At 35.1% G+C, this 21,453-nt stretch overlaps 2 protein-coding genes and 1 long non-coding RNA gene across 4 annotated transcripts; 2 read left to right on the top strand and 1 right to left on the bottom strand.

Annotated features, from left to right (window-relative positions):
• Nucleotides 1-1,306: 1,306 nt before the first annotated feature.
• Nucleotides 1,307-2,716, top strand: LOC145552283 (uncharacterized). Its single transcript, XM_081609222.1, has 4 exons — nucleotides 1,307-1,629; nucleotides 1,794-1,895; nucleotides 2,017-2,187; nucleotides 2,275-2,716. The coding sequence occupies exons 1-4, from the start codon at nucleotides 1,483-1,485 to the stop codon at nucleotides 2,443-2,445; spliced, it is 591 nt and encodes a 196-aa protein (XP_081465348.1). The 5' UTR covers nucleotides 1,307-1,482; the 3' UTR covers nucleotides 2,446-2,716.
• On the bottom strand, nucleotides 1,961-11,270 carry LOC145552284 (uncharacterized). Its single transcript, XR_014088276.1, has 4 exons — nucleotides 11,195-11,270; nucleotides 10,735-10,793; nucleotides 5,217-5,358; nucleotides 1,961-2,133 (listed from the first exon to the last, which is right to left on the bottom strand). It is a non-coding gene; the product is annotated as an uncharacterized LOC145552284 (long non-coding RNA).
• Nucleotides 10,771-21,194, top strand: ormdl2 (ORMDL sphingolipid biosynthesis regulator 2). 2 transcript variants are annotated; one of them, XM_008414445.3, is made up of 4 exons: nucleotides 10,771-10,897; nucleotides 11,944-12,117; nucleotides 14,164-14,315; nucleotides 18,194-21,194. In XM_008414445.3, the coding sequence occupies exons 2-4, from the start codon at nucleotides 11,944-11,946 to the stop codon at nucleotides 18,327-18,329; spliced, it is 462 nt and encodes a 153-aa protein (XP_008412667.1). In that variant the 5' UTR covers nucleotides 10,771-10,897; the 3' UTR covers nucleotides 18,330-21,194. The 2 variants fall into 2 exon arrangements, with proteins under 2 accessions (XP_008412667.1, XP_008412668.1); XM_008414446.3 differs by lacking the exon at nucleotides 10,771-10,897 and adding an exon at nucleotides 11,141-11,229.
• The last annotated feature ends 259 nt before the right edge of the window (nucleotides 21,195-21,453 follow it).

Genomic DNA, 21,453 nt, shown 5'->3' on the forward strand with positions numbered 1-21,453 from the left:
TCATTAGTGAGATAGTTACATTTACTTCAGTAACTTTACTGGAAAAATGTACTTTTCACTTTTACTTGAGTAAAGTTTCTGGATACTCGACCCACTGTGAGTAACTTCAGCTTCTTTTAACCAAAGATTCAGCAAACAGACTTACAGTTTGTGTTAAAGTTTCATTCACTTTTAGTTGAAAAGAAATGTTTCTTTTGTCTGATTCTGCTACTTTGTAGTTATGTTATTTACATTAATTATTTTAATTTTGATCTTTAAAATACCAAAATTCTTTATATTTTGGCCCATTTAGAGATTAATTGATGTTTTTATCAGTTACTCTAAAACTTTTTTACCAAATACTTTTAGTTACTTTTCAGTTTTACTTGAGTAAAAATATGTTGAAGTAGCACGATAGATAGATAGATAGATAGATAGATAGATAGATAGATAGATAGATAGATAGATAGATAGATAGATAGATAGATAGATAGATAGATAGATAGATAGATAGACAGACAGACAGACAGACAGACAGACAGACAGACAGACAGACAGACAGACAGACAGACAGACAGACAGACAGACAGACAGACAGACAGACAGATAGATAGATAGATAGATAGATAGATAGATAGATAGATAGATAGATAGATAGATAGATAGATAGATAGATAGATAGATAGATACAAGGTTAGTTTGAGGGTTTTTTTCATGTATTTGAATTTTAATGACATTGATATTTGCTGCTTGTTTTTGAAATTGTTAAAAAGTTCATTTCATTTTCATTTCATTTATTTATTTATTTATTTCGAACAGACATTAAAAACAGTCAAAAAAGAACAATAAAACAAAATAGAATGAGACAAACTTAAGAAATAAAATGTAAAACAAATTATTTTGCCCATGTGACATGCAATTTTATATTTTCTGTTCGAAAAGGAGCAGGTAGAAGATACATCTTATAATATCCTGCCCCTTTCATACTTGTCGATGTATTATCAATTGACTTTCAGAACATCAACAAGAGACAACTTGTTTCCATTTTTCATTATGTTTAACTATGTACAATTATTTTAAGTACTATTTATATAATCATTTACATTATAAACTATTAAACATGTTATATAGCATATTTTGAAATGAGTTCTGCTTTAATCAATTTTTTAAACTGGTTTACATTTGTAAAGTCATCTTCTTCTTCTATTTTAATTCAATGGTTTTATTGACTCTGACACATCTTCAGTTTTAAAAAGTAGGGTTTTTTTCACCTTTACTTTATTACTAACACAGCCGCTCAGTTGTTTAAGTTACGTTGTCGGTATGATGAACACCTGAAGCTCTGAGGAAAATCCAGCTGTGGCCACACCTCCAGAGGTGTGTGAGAGTGTGTGGCTACAATATAAAAAGGCGACGTTATCCTTGAAATTCAAACACATTCAGCAGACTCCAAAACAAACAATTCACCTTCTACAAGGGGAAACCTAGAGAGATAACTTCAGCATGTCTTCCTGTCTCGCCTCGCTCGCTGGTCTTTTCGTGTTTCTACTCGCAGCATCAGCAGCTCCTGCCGGGCATCACGACGCCTGCGCAGAAGTCCGGATGAGCTCCCAGGATCTTAATCAATATGCCAGAACCGCTTCAGCAAAGGTCAGTACTACTTTAAATAAGTTTTATTTAACTTTAAGTTAAGAAAATCAATAATTAACGAAAGAAAACGTATTTGTTTTTAATGTTTTTGAACATTTCCCCTTTGATTTTTGCATTTATTCCTAATAGTTGCACTATTTATTAATTGCGTGTCTCTTCTGCAGGCACGAAACGGCTCAACTGATTTTGCACGTTACTCCAACTCCATCGCCTGGCTTGAGTCGAATGACATGTGCGACCCTGCGAGCCTCAAGCAAATGTCTACGGTAATTTAAACATTAATAATTAAGTATTTAAAAGAAGAAAAAACAACAACAACAACAGTGATGGTAATTTTATTACATTAGATTATGTTAAAGGATGCCTTTTTGCGCTGTTCCTCTTCAGGCATGCGTTGAGAAGATCCTCGGAGTCCTGACCAGCTACGCCTCTGCAGTGGAGAGGATTTCTGCATTTGAAAGCTGCTCTGAGTTCACCAGCACCGTGAATCCAGCGCTGAAGAAGCTGCACAGAGACATGGGGAAATGCGTGAGGTCGCTGGGAGGGAAGCTTGAGAAGGTAAGCTTCATCTACAACCTGTGATGCAAGAAAACCCCCCAACACAACACGTATTTATGTATTCTGATTGCTTTGTGTTTCCAAAAGGAGCACCACGGGAAGAAAGCCGAGCATCATCCTGTTGAGCACTGGAAAGAGGCGTTTGTGTGCCAGTACACCTTGGAGAGGCTGTTCTCCTTCTCCATCCTGACCGCCAGGGTGTTTGCTGCGGGTGATCCAGCTCAGCACTCAGAGGGATCCTTTCACAGATGCTCCTAAGCCTGAGCATGTCAGTGTTTGCAGCTGCTGATTGTATGATCACACAGATCAACGCGGTTTTCTGTCCCTGGTAATCAGACTAGAACAGTGTTTTCACTTCTGTTCCTGCATGATTGCATGGAAGATTGTATTTCCTATGGAATTGTTGTCTTATATATTTATTCACATTATATTTATTTTTATTTATTTGTTATCTATGAAATCCAATTTGGCTTGTTTTGGTGTTTATTTGATGCGTTTTTATGACTAATAAAAATTTTATAATGAAAAACAAAAATCTCTGTGCTTTTTTACATCCTTTCTGAGGAAAAATATTCGCTCACAAAGGAAATGTTTGAATTTACCTGCACTGTGAAACTCCCTTTTTAAAAAAAAATAAAAATATTTAATGAATGAGTCTAAACAACATGCCAGCACAAGAAGGAAGCTGTGCTTTCCTAAAACATTCCTCCTACTCTTTGGAGATCCACAACTTCCTGCATACTTCCTCCGACTCAGGCAGACATGTGGACATTATGCAATATTAAAACATTTGTAAGCCAAAGCCAGAAAAAAGGAAGGTGTCACGTTCAAAGGGGAAGAGGAAGTGTGAGATCATTGTAGAACCACGAAACGCCTCAACAAGGAAGTATCTTCCCTGGGAGACTCATTAATTCATGCCACCCTCATATTCCAACCCACAGAAACTTAGGATGTTGAAAAAAAAAAACTCTTACGTTTGCTGTTTCAGACAACAAACTCTTATTTCGTCCTTTGACTCACTGGAAGAAAATGACTTGATTGAGCCAGAATAACAAGACGAAGGGAGAAATTTCACAACTCCTATTTACGCTATATTGACTTTCACTTCAATGATAATCAAAAACAAGATGTTATGGCACAAGGTTGAATTTAACCTGGATTTGTTTTCACATACGCTGCCATTAAATGCTTCTTAACACAGTTTTCTGGTACAGAATCCACATTTGTCCACTCGTTTTTCATATGAATCAGATCAAACCCAGAGGTCTTCAACATGGGGGGCGCGATCCATAAGAGGGCCGAGGAGGTACTGCAGAAGGGTCCTCAGATTTCTGATTTAATCCAGAATAATCTCTTTAAATGCACATGACAGAGAGATAAAACAATCTAAATGTCTTTATTTGAAAGAAATGTGGAAAAAGTTAATGAAACAATATGGCATTGTTGTTTATTTTATTGCTGCAATAGTCTTCTGAGCTAAACAGCTACATTTTTATAAGTTTATATTTCTCTCGGCTCCTTTTCATTCATGATTTATTTTTGTTGTTACATAAACTATTCATATTTATCACAAATTGAATGAAATAAAAATAAAAAGAAGAACAAATTGATAAAAAACAGAGGAATATTGTATTTAAGTCATAAATCCACACATTCAGGCAGCAGAAATCTGTTCATTTTATTGAAATGAGTTTTGTTGCATAACAGAGTTAGTTCATGGCAGTGATGTTAAATACAAAATAAGGAAATAAATAATGAATAAAGTGTATTATTTGTTTATGTATACATATATACAGCTCTGGAAAATAATTGAGACAATTTAAAATGATCAGTTTCTCTGATGTTACTTTATGTTTGAGTAAAATGAACATTGTTCTTTTATTCTATGAACTACTGACAACATGTCTCCGAAGTTACAAGCAAAAATTTAGTATTTATTTATCAAAAATGAGAAATGGACAAAATAATGAAAAAGATGGAGTGATTTCAGACCTCAAATAATGCAAAGAAAACAAGTTCATGTTCAGATATACTGGAAGCAACAACGTTTTATTTCAGTATTTAATTCCTGTACTGACTGAGCAAACATTAGTGTCACAAAAGCTTATTTAACAGGCATAAAGTGCAGGTGTCTGTGAACTAATTTTATGTGCATCTTGTGGACGGGTGAAATAATTAAATTAGAGTCAGGGGTTATAATCTAATTTATGTCTGTGCCAATTTAAACAGTGACAAACTGGAAATTTGAATACGATGTTACCAAATTAAAGTTATATCTTCCTTCACCCATGAAGCCTTCGAAAATAAATGTTTGTTTTTTTAATAACAATAAAATCAGTGCCATAAAATTCACTTTGCATATAAACTGTATAAGTTAAACCAACTGAAATGCAGGTTTTGCAAATCGATGAAGACGATTGGACCAAAAGTTCAGTAAACTGTTGCGAGAAGCTTGTGGAGAAATTTGGTCTGATTTAAAGGGGACGTATGGTGCAAAATTCACATTGTGCCATATGTCCAATGTATTTTGTGCTTCAATTTGGGTTTCTAGTGTTTCTAAAAAAAAAGCCCAAGCGCGTAAAAAAAAAACACGTCCAGTTGTTTTTTGACAATAAATCAATGTTTTTTGGTGTCTTGAAACTGAGCCGTTTCAAAAACCTTCTCATTAAATCAGGACAAACGCGGTGCGGTTACCTAGCAACCTGAGTGAAGCCCATCCCTGTTACTAGCAACCCAAAGATCTGCAGGACATTTGGTCAGCTGATTTTACCGCTTTATGCGCTGTATGATGGTCCAAGCACTTAAAAAAACACCCACCCTGATGTTTTTTGGCAATAAGTTAATGTTTTTTTGTGTCATGAAAATGAGCCATTTCAAAAGCCTCTGCAGTGTAACATCACCAATCAGCAGGCGATGCCTGTTACCTAGCAACCGAAGTGGAGCTGCAGCACATTTGGTCACCTGGTTTTACCGCTGTATGTGCTGTACAATGGCTTCTGGAAAAGACAGACATTTTGTTGTTGACTTACCGTCCAGAGACCACTTGCTACATTCTTGTTGGTTGTGCAGGAGGCTCCACTTCTGCTTTTCAAAGATGTACGGTTGTATAGTTGCACATCTGTTTGCAGCCATTTTCACCAAGTGTTGGGGGGGCGTAGCCAGCAGCGTATTCTGAAAGGAGTTCACAATAGGCAGAACTGAGCAGAGTGAAGTCTCTTTATCCAAATCCTGGGAGTGGACAGGTGCCAAGTCCTGCTGATAAATGTAAGCTTGTCAGCAGAACGAAGCATGAACTTCCTGGTCGGCGGCTCGCAGTAGAAACTTCAATCTTGACCTCATCAACATGGACGCCATGTTTCCCCAGAGTCTGGGGCCTTAATATTCAAACAAGAAGATTTTGGACCACTGAGCATCAGTCCAGGTATTTCAATTTAATTGATCTGATTAGGACAGTTCACATTAATCAATATTACCACAACTCATGGCAGTGTAAATATGCATAAATTAGCACAATAGCTAAATGTCATCCTTTGCTCTAAGACAAGCAAGGACAAAAAACAAAACGCCTCACTATAAAATTCACAGGAGAGAACACAGTTACATAGTTCCAATAAAAGAAGAAAAAACATCAACAAAAGAACATTTACGCAAGAAATAACTAATTAACAGACAGAAATAAGCTTTGGAAGACATTATGAATGGATATAAAACTGCTTCTCTTTCAAACAATGCTTGAGTTTCTTTTTATAAATTATAACTGGTAGTGTTTTCTTAATAACTTTGATTTGTATTTTAATTGTGCCAACTAAGCTAGCCAGGGTTTGCATATTAGCATCTAGTTAGCGACTCGAGTTGAAGATGTCTGGGTGCAACTCAAACATTTTCCAGACAGAAAAGTCAGGCGAGAAAAAAAAAACTACATAGAATACATGATATTAACAAAATTTAAGACTTAAGTTTAGCGTACTTAAGCTCAACTTACATTTTTAAATGTAAGTTTAAGACATTTTAAGGCCTTAATTTCAGATACACCAATTTAAGCCATTTTAAGGATGTGTCAACACCTTTTTGAGTATATTTATCTTTTACAACACTTGTTCCTTCCACTCAACTTTTTATTAACCTGCACTTTGTGACCAGCCAGGTTCTTTTACAATGACCCACTACTGCTTCCCATCCTGGAGGAGGATGGTAACGACTATGTATATTTCTGAATAATATTTCTGAATTAATTTAGTCTTTTTATTGGGTTTTCAGGTTTACATCACTTGTCCTGTCCAGAAATTAAAAAAAAAAGCTGCAGTAAAACAGTTTTCGACCTCAAAATAAACAGAAACACTTGGTTGAAATATACTTCTCTATGCATATGTGAGATATGTTTCCCTTTCTGGATGTATTTGCTGAAATAGGTTAACTTTTAAAGATTTTTCTGCCTGGAAGAACTCTAAGTATCTAATGCAGAAAAAAAGCCACTCACAAATCTCAGAAGCAATCACTTTCATCACCAAATTAATTATTTTGACGTTGATCCTTGGTGCAAAGTTTCTGATTGACATACATTTCTAAGCATCTTTTGATAGTTTTAAGTTACAATAAAGTTTCGTAAATATGGAGGCTGAGGAGTTCCCAGTGAGTACAGGCCAAGGCCAAAAATGTGACATTATTTCACAGAATGTGACAAATGTTCATCCTACTATAATGACAACAGCAAACTACAGTAACTAAACACTGTCTGCCTCTAAAAAGTACACTGCATTATGTCGGGAGGAAGTCTTATTTTAATTCTGCACAGAAATGCAGCTGGGTTCAAAGAAACAGAAGCTTGGTTTGCATGAGCTCATCACACAGAAACATGTTTTCTGGTCAGATGAGGACAGTTTTATTTGTGCTCAGAGAAAAGAAGGAAGTCGGGTTCTGTCAAAGATAAAATACGGTCATCAAGGCTCGTTTTCATCAAAAGGTGCAACAGAGGTTATGTTAGTCCTCATGCTGCAAACTGCTGATCATGTTTGAATAGAACAATAATGAATGGATGACTATTTGAAATGTGAAGAACTGAAATGGATCAAACCAGAGCTTATTTTGCACAATGAAGTTTCACAGACATAGAGAAACATCCTGAGTGTAATCCAGACGTTTCTCACATGAGAAGTCTGTATGTACACTGTAAAAACACAAAATATTACCAAGTATTTTTGGTTTACTTTCTAGTGCAGTGACTGACCAGTAACTTTTCAGCAAGACATAGGAGCTTGTTTTTGGTCAACAATTCCTTAATATTGATTAAAAAAAAGTGCTAGTTCCACTGACTGATTAGTTCACTTGTAACAAGGAAAAAATGTCTTGTGAAATAATCTGCTAACAGAACCAGTATTTATTTAATCAATATTAAGGAACTAAAACAAGCTTCTATATCTTGCTGAAAAGTTATTTCAAAATTATTTATGTTTTATTTCAACTGTACCAAGACATCTGCACTAAAAGAAAAGATAAAAACACTTGGTAAGATTCTGTGTTTTTGCAGTGAATAAATGTGACACAAGAACTGCAAAGATCATTGATTTCAAGAAGCCAAATTTGAACGAAAAAAACCTGTGTCTCCCTGAAAAAACAAGAACAAAAATTATTCTTATGTACGACATATACAGTTTTAAAATAACATTTAATGTTGTCAGCATGTTTATTCTGACTGGAAGATTCAGTGTTTTTGCAGTGTAGTCTTATTTTCTGAATCCAATCAGGTTGAATTAAAATGTATATGTACATTTACAAGTTGCTGGGGTTTCCAACTTGCATGAAAATACTATTTCTATACATGGATATTCAAAACTTACATCTGTGCATTGTATGTATATGTGTGCATAGAAACAAACAGCCACACACACACACACACACACACACACACACACACACACACACACACACACCACACACACACACCACACACACACACACACACACACACACACACACACACACACACACACACCCTATAATTTGGAGAGACAGTGGGAGGAAGCTGGGGTACCCAGAGACAACAGAGAGAACATTGACGCTCCAAGCAGAAAAGCCCAAAGCCGATATTCAAATCCAGGACGTTCTTACTGCAAAGCTCCTGCGCAGCTTTTAGAAAAAAATAAAAAATGTTCATCCAATGCATTAAAGTTCATAAAGTGCTATTTAAAAAGGAAAATAAGATGCATCAGTTTTATTTAATAAATCCCTGGTCTGTAACGGCAGAAGGCAGCTCGCAAAGTTATAGATTACATCAATAACAGCTTTTGTTAAATTGAATAAATATAAAAATGCAAGAGTCAGCAAGCCTGTGTCTCTCGAGTTCCTGCAGATGTAAACAAGAGATCACAACAATTAGTTCCTATATTACATCATTTGATTACTCATAAAACTTCCTTATTAACTTCTATGTTTTATTGTTATGCTCTACTGGGAAACAATTTCATTCCTGCTTGTAAATATCTGTATTTTTTCTTATTTTTTAAGTGGATTCATTCCTCTCCACAATCCCCACATGCAGGAGGAATAGCTGCAAAATCAATGACTGGAGATAGAAACTACATTTATATTTTTATATTTAGGATTACGTTGAACTGTGTCAATAAATTATACGGTTGGAGTAGATTGGAAATTGGAAATGAACTGGTTGAGTTTTTCTTTTAAATTGCATTCAGATAATGGTTTCTGTATTAATAAGCTGCATCAAATTAAATAATTGTAAAAATGTAGGAGTCAGCAGAACTGTAAACAAGTGATCATTGCAGTTAGTTCCTACATTACATCATTTGTTTCACATGTTACGAGAAATTATTTCCTCATTTTGTCAGTAATTGTATGTTTTTTTTCTTTGTTACAAGTAGATTCTTCCTTCGCCGAGAATTAAACGCTGTTCCTTTGTTATTGCCTTAAACTTCTTTGTTGTCTTTGTTTCATTTTGTGGAATGAAGTCCACGTTGTTGTTTTCTATGTTTCCTATGTTGTTATATTTCTGCTTTTCATAAAATCGAAGGGGAAATCAGCTGTTGTATGAGATCACCAGGTGAAATAGTCTTCTCAAGCATTATTCTGGCATTGTATGAAACTTTATTGTTTACTGTAGAATGAGCCCATGCTTTATTTTGTTCCTGTTAGTGAAAAACAGATTTAATTTTCAGGATGCAGAAACACAACCATTACAGTCTTCACACTTTCATTTCTGTCTGATTATTTGTACAGAGTTTTATATTACGGAGCTTTGCTGCAGCTAGTGGTATGACTGCTGCTTAAATTCTGACTGAAAAAGGTTTTGTTTTATTTTCACATCAGCACTTTTTTTGGGAATTGCAATATAATTTTATTTTTTTCACGTCTGCTACCTCTTGCAACCGTCAACTCAACTCAGCAAGTGTTTACATTCTGCTGAAATTTGTACAGTTTTTCTGATTTCAAATAACATCCTGGTTGTTTGTAGAGCTTTTTCCACTTCTTGTAAATAGTATGCTGTTTTTTATGCACAAATAAACGTGCACTTTATGTGCATCATATGGAATGATCATAGTTTCTTTGAATTGTAATGTGTTATTTTTAATAACTGCACACATTGCACTCTTGAAATTACTGTGCAGTAAGATATTATTACTTCTATTTAGGTCTGATAATTTTTGTTCTAGAAGTCATTGGAATAAACAATAATAATGTTTTAAGAGGATTGGCATAATAATGCAAGCACACCGTCTCAAAGATCTATAAACTTTTTAATTTCTCACGAACATTTAACACTGGAACTGAAAGACATTTTAAATATACAAAAATAAATAAACAAGACAACCCAAACAGCAAATAAAATGGATACTAAAGTCTCTGCAAATACAACTGCAATTTAAAGAAGGGGGTAGTTTCAATGCCGTCTTTGCTAGAGAGAGAAATGAAAAACCAGCAATCAAATGGAAATTATCAAGCTCATTTTAATTTATTCTGAGATTAATAAGTTTATAACTTATTATGACAGGTTTCTTCTATTTTTTTTAATATTTTTATTTTTGTGTAAATGCTCTGGCTTGCTTGTCAACTGAACTTTCCTGCTGAGGGACAAAAAATACATTTCTATTTCTTTCTATTCTTTTGAGAACTGGACTTCAAGACCCTACATTAAATCCAAATAAAATCCAATCTATATGTGATTTTAATGTGACAAATATCTTAAGGATATAATTTTCACAAGATATTAAAAAAGGCTATTTGTGACATTGCACTGTTGTATTTTGATTTAATCGCCTCAAAGTGCTGCAGAAGAATTATATTTTACTGTTAAATGCAATGGGAAACCGTAATAAACTAGTTTACTTATACAATTATTATGTATTTCCAGATGGAATACGAACACAAAATGTGTTCAGATTTTGAGGTCCCTGAAAGCAGCACCACGCTCAAACCCCTTGTCTCTCTTTGGGAATTTACGATGAAGTAAAAGTATTTCTTGCTCCCACTCGGATGTATCCTGGATTATTTATATCAGTTGTAACGATGTATTTCTCCATTGTTTCTCTTCTTCACCTGCTGATCGGACGCCTTTCAGGAACTGTGCAGGCTGGACAGTGCAGCACTTCTCACCGCTGCAGCCAGAGGATCCAGTCCCGACCAGACGAGGGCGGGGTTAATAAAGAAGAAGAAGAGAAAAAAATAGAAGTTTCCTGGTGACTTACGACAACACAGGAAGGTAAAGTTAGCTTAGCGTCGGTTAAAAGTAACGTTTTAACCCTCCAAATGCAGCCCGGATCATCAGAATAACTCACAGCGTAACTTTACTCAGAGTGAATATAAAGTAGGCCGCAGCTGCTTTCGCTTAACACAAGTTTGATGATACAGCTGGAGAAACCTGTGGATGTTAGCTGACGAACGTTGTATCCGTTTATGTCATAACGGTTCAAAGTTTAAAAATCACAGCTACGGTTTGAATAGTTACGAAATTATAATACTTGAAAGTATGGATTCATTTGCAGTGGTTTGTACTTGCCTGGTTAGTGGTCGGCGGATGAAAACTGCGGCTAAGTATGTTAGCTTTGGTTATTTGGAGGCGCGTGTTTTTAGCACCGAGAACAATTTAACCGGGCGGGGTCGTACCCGCTGTGGAAAAAAAACACACCCTAAAGCTAATATTTTACATTTCTTTTCAGAATGTTTGATAATATTTAATTTTGTCAGTTCACGTCAAAAAGAAACCCGTCACATTTGTGTTTTATTACACATGACAAATATTTAAATAATCGATTCATCACATTTAAACGTTTCAGGCCTATTCTGATGAGGGGAAGACCATAATATGGGCTGAATTGGATTGCATAGGACTGAATGATTTGCAACGTGCAAATGGCTTTTGTAAAAATAAACAAAAATGGCAATAAAAGTAACCCAATCTGAACTGAATTGAACAAGTTTTCTGCATATTTGCTAGTCTGTTGCACAATCCTACTTGTTTATTATAAAATTAATGTTCTGTACTGGAACTAAGAGATTTCTTTTCATAACTAAGAAATCTCCTAGTTACAGTACAGAACATTACTGTTCTGTACTGTAACAATTCTTTAAAAAGGGTTTATAACTTTTTAAAGAATTTGAAAAAGTTATAAAAACCTCCTATGGTCAATTCCACTTCGCGTGATAATTAGTCTGACTGCAGAGAGACAAAAGGCATAAAGTCTAATCATTCTTCAAATCAAAAGCACTATGGCATGTCTTTTAAATTTTATTTTGTTTCCATTGTAGATGAATGTTGGCGTAGCTCACAGTGAGGTGAACCCCAACACGCGGGTGATGAACAGCAGGGGAATATGGCTCACCTATCTGTTACTGACGGTGGTTCTGCACATTATTCTGCTCAGCATCCCTTTCTTCTCGGTGCCGCTCGTCTGGACGCTCACCAACGTCATCCACAATCTGGTCAGTCTGACACCTGAACACAGAATAGAAATGATTTGATCTGTTGATAGATTATTGTGTGATAATCATCGTTCCCTTCCTTACTTTAATGTGTTTTTTTCGGGAGGGTTTGTAGAAAACAGCTTCTGGGTTTTCAAAATTCTAAAATCTCAAAAGTGCGGTGTGCATTTGTATCTAGTTTGTGTCAGTCAATACTTTGAAGAATCAGCTAATTTTACAGGTTTACCTGCAAGTTTTGATGGCATATTTTGTGTATATACAAGTGAACTCTTGCTACTAGGTTTGTTTTGTTTTTTTTTCTATTTTTTATTTGTCCAGATGCTGATATTTATGCAACATTGTCCTTCCAGTTAGCTTCTAGGTTGTTGTATGACAAAAAATGAAACTGACAAATTTTTCTAGTTATAGCTTATATTTACCGTAGATCTTAACGGATTTGTTTACGTTTATATTTTCTCGGTTGCCTTTTGTTTTTCCAGCCAGCCTTTATTTCAGGTGTTTCCCTCTCGCTTCTGTTATTTCACACTCATTCAGACCACATGCCAGCGCGTGGCGGTGAACCAGCAACCCCCTCGTTGCTACAAACACGAATAAAAATAAATATTGTCACATGACTTGAACTAAAACTGCTGACAAGATTTATTGGAATTTGGCCCTTCATGTTTTTTCCCCAAAAACGATGTATGGAGCAACTTCCCTGTAATAACTTTAAATTTAAATGAAAAAATTCACACGAGAAATGTTTTATCTGAGTTTTTTGTAAAGAAAGTTTTTACTTTCTGAAAAATTTCTGGCTTTTAGAAGTTGCTTGTAGATGCTCAAGGACAGTTTATGCACATTTGATGGATATTAAAGTATGTTGGTTTAAGCACAGCAGGTACTTTCTGGGTGTATTTGCATTTTTTAATTATTATTATTATTTCCTAGTTGAAAAAGGTCTCAAGACAATATTACTGTTTATTACAATAATTTCTGGGACAATTTATGGTCCAGCAAAATGTCGTCTTGAGGCACTTTATTTAAAAATATTAGTTTAGTCAGACAGATTCCCATAGATTCATATACATTTTTTTATTATAAAAAAATTTCGAAATCGTCGTCTCAATAAATTTCAATCAGTGTTAATAAATAACAAAAACTGACAGCATTATTGGAAAAGTTATTTTTACCTTTTTCTCCACTGTTTCATGAAGGCATCAATAAATAACAGTACATTTTTAAAAAGTAATTAAATGCAGTTACTGTGTGCAGCTTAGTGATATAAATCACATCTTATGTCAAATGGGAATGTTTTTCAGGAAACGTATTTAAGTTTTTGGTGCAATGAAAAAAAAAAAGTAAAAAAAATAGTTGTTTTTTTATCATATTTTTTATTGTAATCACTAATAATTTCAAGTCAGTTACATATATTTCAATTTGATGCTAGTTACCAAACAATGTAGTCAAATTGAGTTTATTATTCAGATTAATTAAAAAGTTTTGGTGACTTACTTGTCATGACGTGTCATTCGGTAAATAATGACACTTTTAATGCAAAGTTGACTCTTTTAATGGACCTTTAATGCTAATTTTAATAAAACTTTGCATTAAAAGGGTAATTATTGACCAAATAATGGACTTTTAATGCAACCCTTAGTACAACTTTGCATTAATAATGTCATTATTTACTGAGTGACACTTCATGACAACAGTTGTAAACATTCATAAAGACTCCTTCATGTTCCTGACTGTTACGTCATGTCAGTCTTATGCAAACCTCTTTAAATAAAGTGCAGCTAAAGTTTTTTATCAAAGGAAACAGGCGATTGCATTGAGTTATTCACATGTAGAGATGGTGGACAGCCGATTGCATTTGCAGCATGTTTAAAGTTTTGGCTCCTGATTGTACAGAAACTCTCAGGTTAATAACATTGAAATTCCTCCGTTTTTCAACATTTAATTAAACGAATACAGTTTTTTTCCCCCTCAGGAGTCAAACTGAGCTTCTGTTTTGACATAAATGTGTTTGTGATGGGTGACGGCCGGCTCCTGTGCTCCTTTCTCCAGGCGATGTACCTGTTCCTGCACACAGTGAAGGGCACTCCCTTCGAAACTCCAGACCAGGGCAAAGCTCGTCTGCTCACGCACTGGGAACAGATGGACTACGGCGTCCAGTTCACTTCTTCGCGCAAGTTCCTCACCATCTCACCAATTGTTCTGTGAGTATCTCTTACCGGTAAAATGCAAAAATTTGTCTGTTGTGCCGGACACAGTTTCACTTTCATTTTGACGACCCAATCAAATCCGTCGGTTATTTTATTAATTGTTTCCTTGAATGAACGTATCCCAACAAAGGGCTGCCAGTGTGCTAACTGATGGGGATGTTGAGATTAAATTAAACTTGGGAAAATTCTGAAATTCTGGGGACAATTTTGGGGGAAAACCAGGAGGGGAAAGCAGGGCCCTAAAGAAGCTCGGACAGTAGATGAGTAACAGAAAAAAAACATCAGAGAGTGGATTTTACCAACATTAAAATGAGGGCTGCAGCCAACAATAACTTTAGTAACCAATTATTCTATTGATTAATCAGATAAAAAATTGGCAGAGTTTTCATTTAACTACCTAACCCTTTTTGTACAATATTAAAATTAATTATTTTAATATTCAGTTCCTTTTTTAAATGGGAAAATAAACATTTTATTGCCTAAAATGCAATAACAGAATATCTGAACATTTGTAGCAACAGCTCCTCAAACATCAACATGTTACCTCAATACAGTGTAGTGCTAATTTGTTGATTAATTTTTGAAATTACTGATTTTTTTTACCAAGTGAACCTAAAACTATTCCAGTTTGGGTAGAACATATTTACAATTTTTTTTAAATCTTAAATGCAAAATGTTTATATTTTTAGAAACTTTTGCCTCATTTACTCATTTAAGTATATTGTTTTTTCAGCAAATACTCCAGTTAATGCTTAATTGATTACTAAATCAGTTGACGATTATTTCAATAATTCATTAATCACGATTAATCTGATTAATCGTTTCATTAATCCACAGCCTTTGCGTAATACTTTACAGCCTCAAGTCTTTCAAGAAGTACTTCTAACATCAACATGTGAAACGCCCAACTTATCAATATAATGTAGGTCTGATCTGTGTTTCGGATTCATCGATTTAATAATTAGACAGCAAAATGCGCTTAATAGATTTTTATTTTCACAGTTTTTGATGAATATTTGTTCGGAGTTCTCGTTCTTTCAGCAAATTACCTTTTTTGATTCTGTGTACACCGGTTAATGATTAATCGATTAATAAATTAGTTGACAATCATTACAATAATCGATACAGGCTGATAATGATCATGCATCTGTAATCTAAACCAGGGTGAGTAAGTCTAGTTCAACAGCCAGTACGCTGCATGTTTTCAGTCACACAGCAGGTCTTGATTTGCTGATATCTGTATGTCTTAGTTGTTCGTACTAATTAAACTTGACCGCAGTCAGACTTCTGTGTGAACGGTTTACAACCCCAAAGTGACCCACATGCACAGGGGAAGAACGTCACACAGCGTCACACAGTAGTAATGGATGCTGCCATTTACGGACCAATTTTAAAGGGAGCCAACAGCATCGTCACAACATCATAACAAAACCAGGAGAGCTCATAAAAAGAAAGCACAATTTATAGTAACGGCCTTTCGTATTGATTGCAGTTTCTGTAGAGGAATTAGTTTGAGTGTGCAGTCAGTTGCGATTGTGATGCTCTTCATGTAGATGGAGAAATACGATTACGAAGTTAAAGATCCATAAGACTGATCACTAGGATTCCTTCTCCTCTGGTTTCTTCTAGTCCACTTGGCCTGTCAGGAACAAATTTTACTGGGCGATAAATTGACCCAGAAATTATTGCAATAAACAGTAATGTGGTTTTCAGACAATTTTCAAGTAATATATTGATAATGGCATAATAATGGAAGCTCTCAAAGACCAATAAACTGGAACTGGAAGACATTTTAAATCTCCAAAATAAAACACAACCAAAAAATGGAAATAAAAACCACAAACCAAATCCACAAATAAAATTATCTGTAAAAACATAAATGATCAAAATGGGAATTATAGAGCTTATTTTAATTTGTCATGTGTTTAGTTAATTGCTTACAGGGTTTTCCCAAGAAAACCTGCTAAGCCCGGTGCTCAGGGCGCTACAGCAGTCATCCAGCCACCCGCCGTGTTTTTGAGTTAAACAATGTTTAAAGTTGACAGGAAGTTTGAAAATATAATTTGATAGTTATGCATTTTTGGAAGACTGGAAGATTAAAACCTTAACATAAACTATAAAGTGTTTAAAAAAGCAATCATTAAAAAAAACAACTAATAAATAAACAATGATAAGCCTGGTGGCCCGCCAGGCTTATTGTGAGGGAAACTGACTTATTGCAGCAAAACCGCAAGAGGTGTAACTGTTTTACTGTTCTGACCTTTCTTATTCAAAAGAGAACATATTTTACTCATAATGAGATAAATGTCATTATAACACGTATTTTAATCGCGTTTAACGAGATGTAAAACTTTCTCAATTAAACTACGTTGTTTAATTGAGAAAGTTTTCTCATTTGGATGAGAAACGCCTCCTGAATTTACATCAAATCTCTGGCAGTGAAACGCTTCCATAGTACGTGACAAAAATATAAAAATGCTTTTCCTTTTCCTTCTTTTCCTCTTAATGATTCATTTGTATATCCTCCTCTTTTATATTTTTCTAAAAAAGCAACCTGCTGTTTTTGACTTTAAATTCTGTGCATTTTGTGAGGAACAGGCAGCAGATGACAGATCAAACACACTTTTGGTTGCATCAAATGTACAAGAAAGAATTTGTCATCTAAAGTGGATTCATGAATCACCAGACACAAATGGGAATGCACCTTGTCCAACAGCTTTGTAACGCATCAGGTGTTACAAAGTTTGGGTCAGCCATCACACGTGGGCAGCTGTCGGTTTCACACCTGGCTTTCACATTCTCCCCCACACGTGTGACGAGTTACCTGCTCGATGCAAATCAGCCGACTCTACGTCACAGTCAGCCAGCCGCTGGGCGCAAACAGGATGTCATCAAGACTTTGACTGTCGCTGTAGCATCAGCAGAACATTCAGCAGGCTTTTCAAAGCATGCATGTAAAACTGTGTGGGCCTCTGAGTATCAGGGGAGACAATTGCGGTTTTATTTCTTAAAGTAATGATGATACAGAAGTCTGTCGCAATAAATCAATGTGAAAAAGTTAATTAAAACAAGCTCAAACATTTTTATTTTAATGATTTATTGCTTTTTTCTTTTCTCTATTTCTACCAAAAACTGAATGACAAAACTCTTCAGGCTGGTGTTTTGGTCTCAACTATCCTTTTTTTTCCAATTGTGTTTACAGACTTCCTACTTTATTTTATTTGTTGTTTCTGTTGTTTTGTTTGTTTGTTTTGGATATTTAAATTGTCTTTCAAATATTAAAAATGGCCTCAAAACAAAAATATAATAATTTATCGTAATAACTGGGACAATTTATCGTCCAGCAAAATGTATCATGACAGAATAACTGGACTTCTGTTTGGAAATTAAATTAAGCTGCTGATTTTAAATCAGACTGTTTGAAATCAGGATTTTTATTTTTGAAGTGATTCTTTCTAATACAAGCTTCGTGACATGCAAACGTATTCACCTCTGTGTTTCCTTTAGGTTTGAACCACAAACTTCATCCTTTACTAACATCATTTTATAAAGAAGCAACTAAAGACATTGTTAAACAAACAGACTTTTTATTAACCTTTTATGTCAGTTTTTATATTCTTGATTGTTTGTCTTTTTGAAGCATTTTATCATTTTAATGTCAGTGATAGATGCTGTATAAAGAAATTTTACCTACTTATTTACTTATCCATAATTTTCCTTCTAATTCACAACAATGCGCTACAAAAACTCACTAAAATACATTGAATGAGTGGGAGTACAGTGAGAAAATGTAGAAAAGTTCAAGGGTTTTGAATATTTTTTGTATATTTCCTTGCATTCAAGTTAATTCTGATCCGTGTTTCCCTTTGCAGGCACATTCTTGCCAGTTTCTACACAAAATACGATGCGACGCATTTTTTAATCAACACATGCTCCCTGATGACCGTCCTAATCCCAAAGCTGCCGCAGCTTCACGGAGTACGGATATTTGGCATCAACAAATACTGACGCACCCTAAAACCAGGACTTTATCCACAAAAACTGGACTTATAGTTGTTCTGGTCCTGCTGAACTGTTTTCTGAGTAACAGTTTGAGGAGATGGAGATAAAAACTGAGGAGTACCCTGAACGTCTGGAGAAACTGAAACAAGATCCGTTGCTCGTGTTTTTGAAGGTTAAAAATGCACTGGTTTTATTTTGTGATGTATGTTCAACTTTTTTCTTCTTTTTTTTGCACTGGCTGCAACTGTGTAAAGCTGAGTTTATTCGCCATAATTATAAACCAATCAGTTTTTTCTACTCAATCCAGCATGCATTTACATGCCTTCAATAAATATTTTACTGTGATATACAGAAAAAAGTAAAGTGGGTATCATTTTGGAAACCTGCCAGCTCTAAACACAGGACAGGATTTTATAGAATCCACTTGGTCCAGGGTTTCTACAGGTTTCACAAACTCAAATTTTAGACTTTTTAAGACTATTATGAATGGAATTTAAGACCTGTAGCACAACAGAAATGTACAAAGGAAAACTATAAATCAAACCGTTTGGCAACAAAAGTGAGCCAATGGCGAAAACGAACATTGTCCAGTCAAATGCCGATAAATAAATTTCTACTTACCCATAATGGATGTAAAAAAGTTAGCTAGCTTATTAGCAGCTAATTATTAGCTACTTATGGTTCCTACTTATTAGCAACCACTTTGAATCATCGTAATGCAGTGACGATGTCTGTGCACATCTCAGTTTGTGTAGCAGTAAAATCCTGCAAGGAAAAGGAAAACTACATAGAATGAGATTAAATAGTAACGGCACAACAAATTTAAGACCTTCAATTAACATATTTAAGGCCAACTTATTGTTTTACAATCAATTTAAGACATTTTAAGGTCTTTATTTTATATTGATAAATTTAAGAGAATCCTCTTCATGCTGTTAGATGACATTAAATAATTTAATCTTCTTTTGGGATAAATATATTCAGGGTTTATGCAGGTTTCACCAACTCAAATTTAAGACTTTTTAGGACCATGTGAATAAAATTTAAGACCTATATCACAAGAGATGTACACAGCAAATGAAGGGGACTAAAACTAAAATTTCCAGGGTAATTTTGTGGTACTTGGCAGCAGCTTTGCGCTTTTCACATGGCACATAGCCGTCTTCCATTAGCATCTTGGTACTGTTAGCCTTAACAGTTTTGAGTCACAGAACACAGTGAGTGAAGATTTCAGAGCAAAGTCTTGTAAGAAAAAACTGAATATATTACAGTAATTGGTCCTACCACAAGCAAAATTTAAGACCTCTGATTGATGTTTTTAAGGCCAACTTATTGTTTTTCAATGAATTTAAGAAATTTAAGGTCTTAATTTTATATTCATAAATTTAAGAGAATCATCTTCTTGCTCTCAAATGACATTAAATCATTTAATCTCAAATGTAAGATTTTTAGGACCATTACGAATAAAATTTTTAAGACCTTCATCACAAGCAATGTAAAAAAAAAAAAAGGGGGCCGGGGAAACCAAAACTAAAATTTCTGGGGTCAATGTGTGGCACTTGGCAGTAGCTACATGGCTTCTCACATGGCATATGGACATGTGAGCAGGCCATATGCCTTATGAGAAGGCATAAGGCCATGTGAGAAGGCTATATGTCTTCTCACATGGCCTTATGCCATGTAAAAATATGTCCATGTGACATCTTCTTTCGTTATCAGTGAGTGAAGATGTCAGTCCAAAAGTCCCATAAGAAAAAACATAGTATAACATTAATTAGTCCTGCCGCAACAAAATTTAAGACCTATGATTAACTTGCTGTGTTTCCAATTAAAGACATTTTACGGCCTTAATTTTAGATACATTAATTTAAGACTTTGTAAGCATCCCATTGGTCCCAATTTTCAAGCTCTGGGGGAAGTCCAGGCGCTTTACATGAGGAGGCCGTCACAGTTTTCTCCATATGCTCGTATGTCGAAGGGGTTCCCCCCCTTCCGCATTCAATAGAGTCCTGTTTGCATTGGAGCGAGGGTTTCCCTGTTTGTAATGCATGTTTCGGGGAAGTAGTTCAAAGGAAACACAGCGCTGTGTGAATGTTGCCTGGGTTGAGCTGAGCCTGGGAAATACATGCAAATATTGCTCGCTGTAATCAGCTGTTTTAAACCTGTTGAGTAATTGTTTGCAAGCATTTCCAACAGTGTTGATCGCTGCGTGGACACACGCAGGTCGTAAAGAAACCTGCGGTGGGATTCTCGCTGCTGCTGCCTTTAAATGTCACAGTGTCCCCAAGATGTCACTGAAACTAGAGTGGGAGAGTAAAAGAGAAAGGATAAACGTTGGTTTCTTGATAAAAGATAACCTTATCTGCTCTGAAAAGCTGTTTTTCTTTTTTTTATTTATTCCTGGCTCAGCTTCTGCTTTGAATGTAACATCAGTCATACCGACAGTTTGTGAGCAACAGATTTAAAAAGTTTCAGTTTACAGCGAGTTGTTTGTTTAAAGTTTTGAATTTACTTGGAAAGACAAATATGTTTTAGGTTATGAACAGATATGAAAAAGGTCAGAAATTTCTCCTGAGTTATCTTTGATCTCGTTACGCAGATTACCAAGCACAACTTTTTTAAAAATGTGGTTAAAACATGAGTTTTACTGTTATACGTAGAAATCAACACTCAACCTAACCCAGGCATCAATAACTGAGACAATTGGATACATTTCCAGTCAGAGGTTTACATGAACTTTACAGACATTTCATTTATTTGGGGCTTTGATGCATTTGGAAAGTGTTCATTTCATTCAGGCTGTAATCACTATGCGCCACATATTTATGGATCAATGAGAATAAAATCAAGAGTTGGATGCTAAAGATTAAATTTGTGGATGTTTTTTTCTAATTGAAATAAAACATAAAGCTGCACCAGATATTTGAAAATATTGAGAGAGTTGGTTTAAATGGGATGATTTCCTTGGTTTTAAAGGAGAGTCTAACATTAAACTTTGGACTTTAAGTTGAATAATATGCTCCTTTCTCCATTGCAAAGCACATTTTTTAACAATATGTTTGTTTTATTGTCAAGTAGCCACTGAAGTGAGGTGAAATTGAATAACTGGGTGCTTCCTGTGCAGAAAATG

This window comes from Poecilia reticulata, chromosome 7, assembly GCF_904066995.2.
Source record: "Poecilia reticulata chromosome 7, P_reticulata-male-v2, whole genome shotgun sequence".
Taxonomy (NCBI): Eukaryota; Metazoa; Chordata; class Actinopteri; order Cyprinodontiformes; family Poeciliidae; genus Poecilia; species Poecilia reticulata.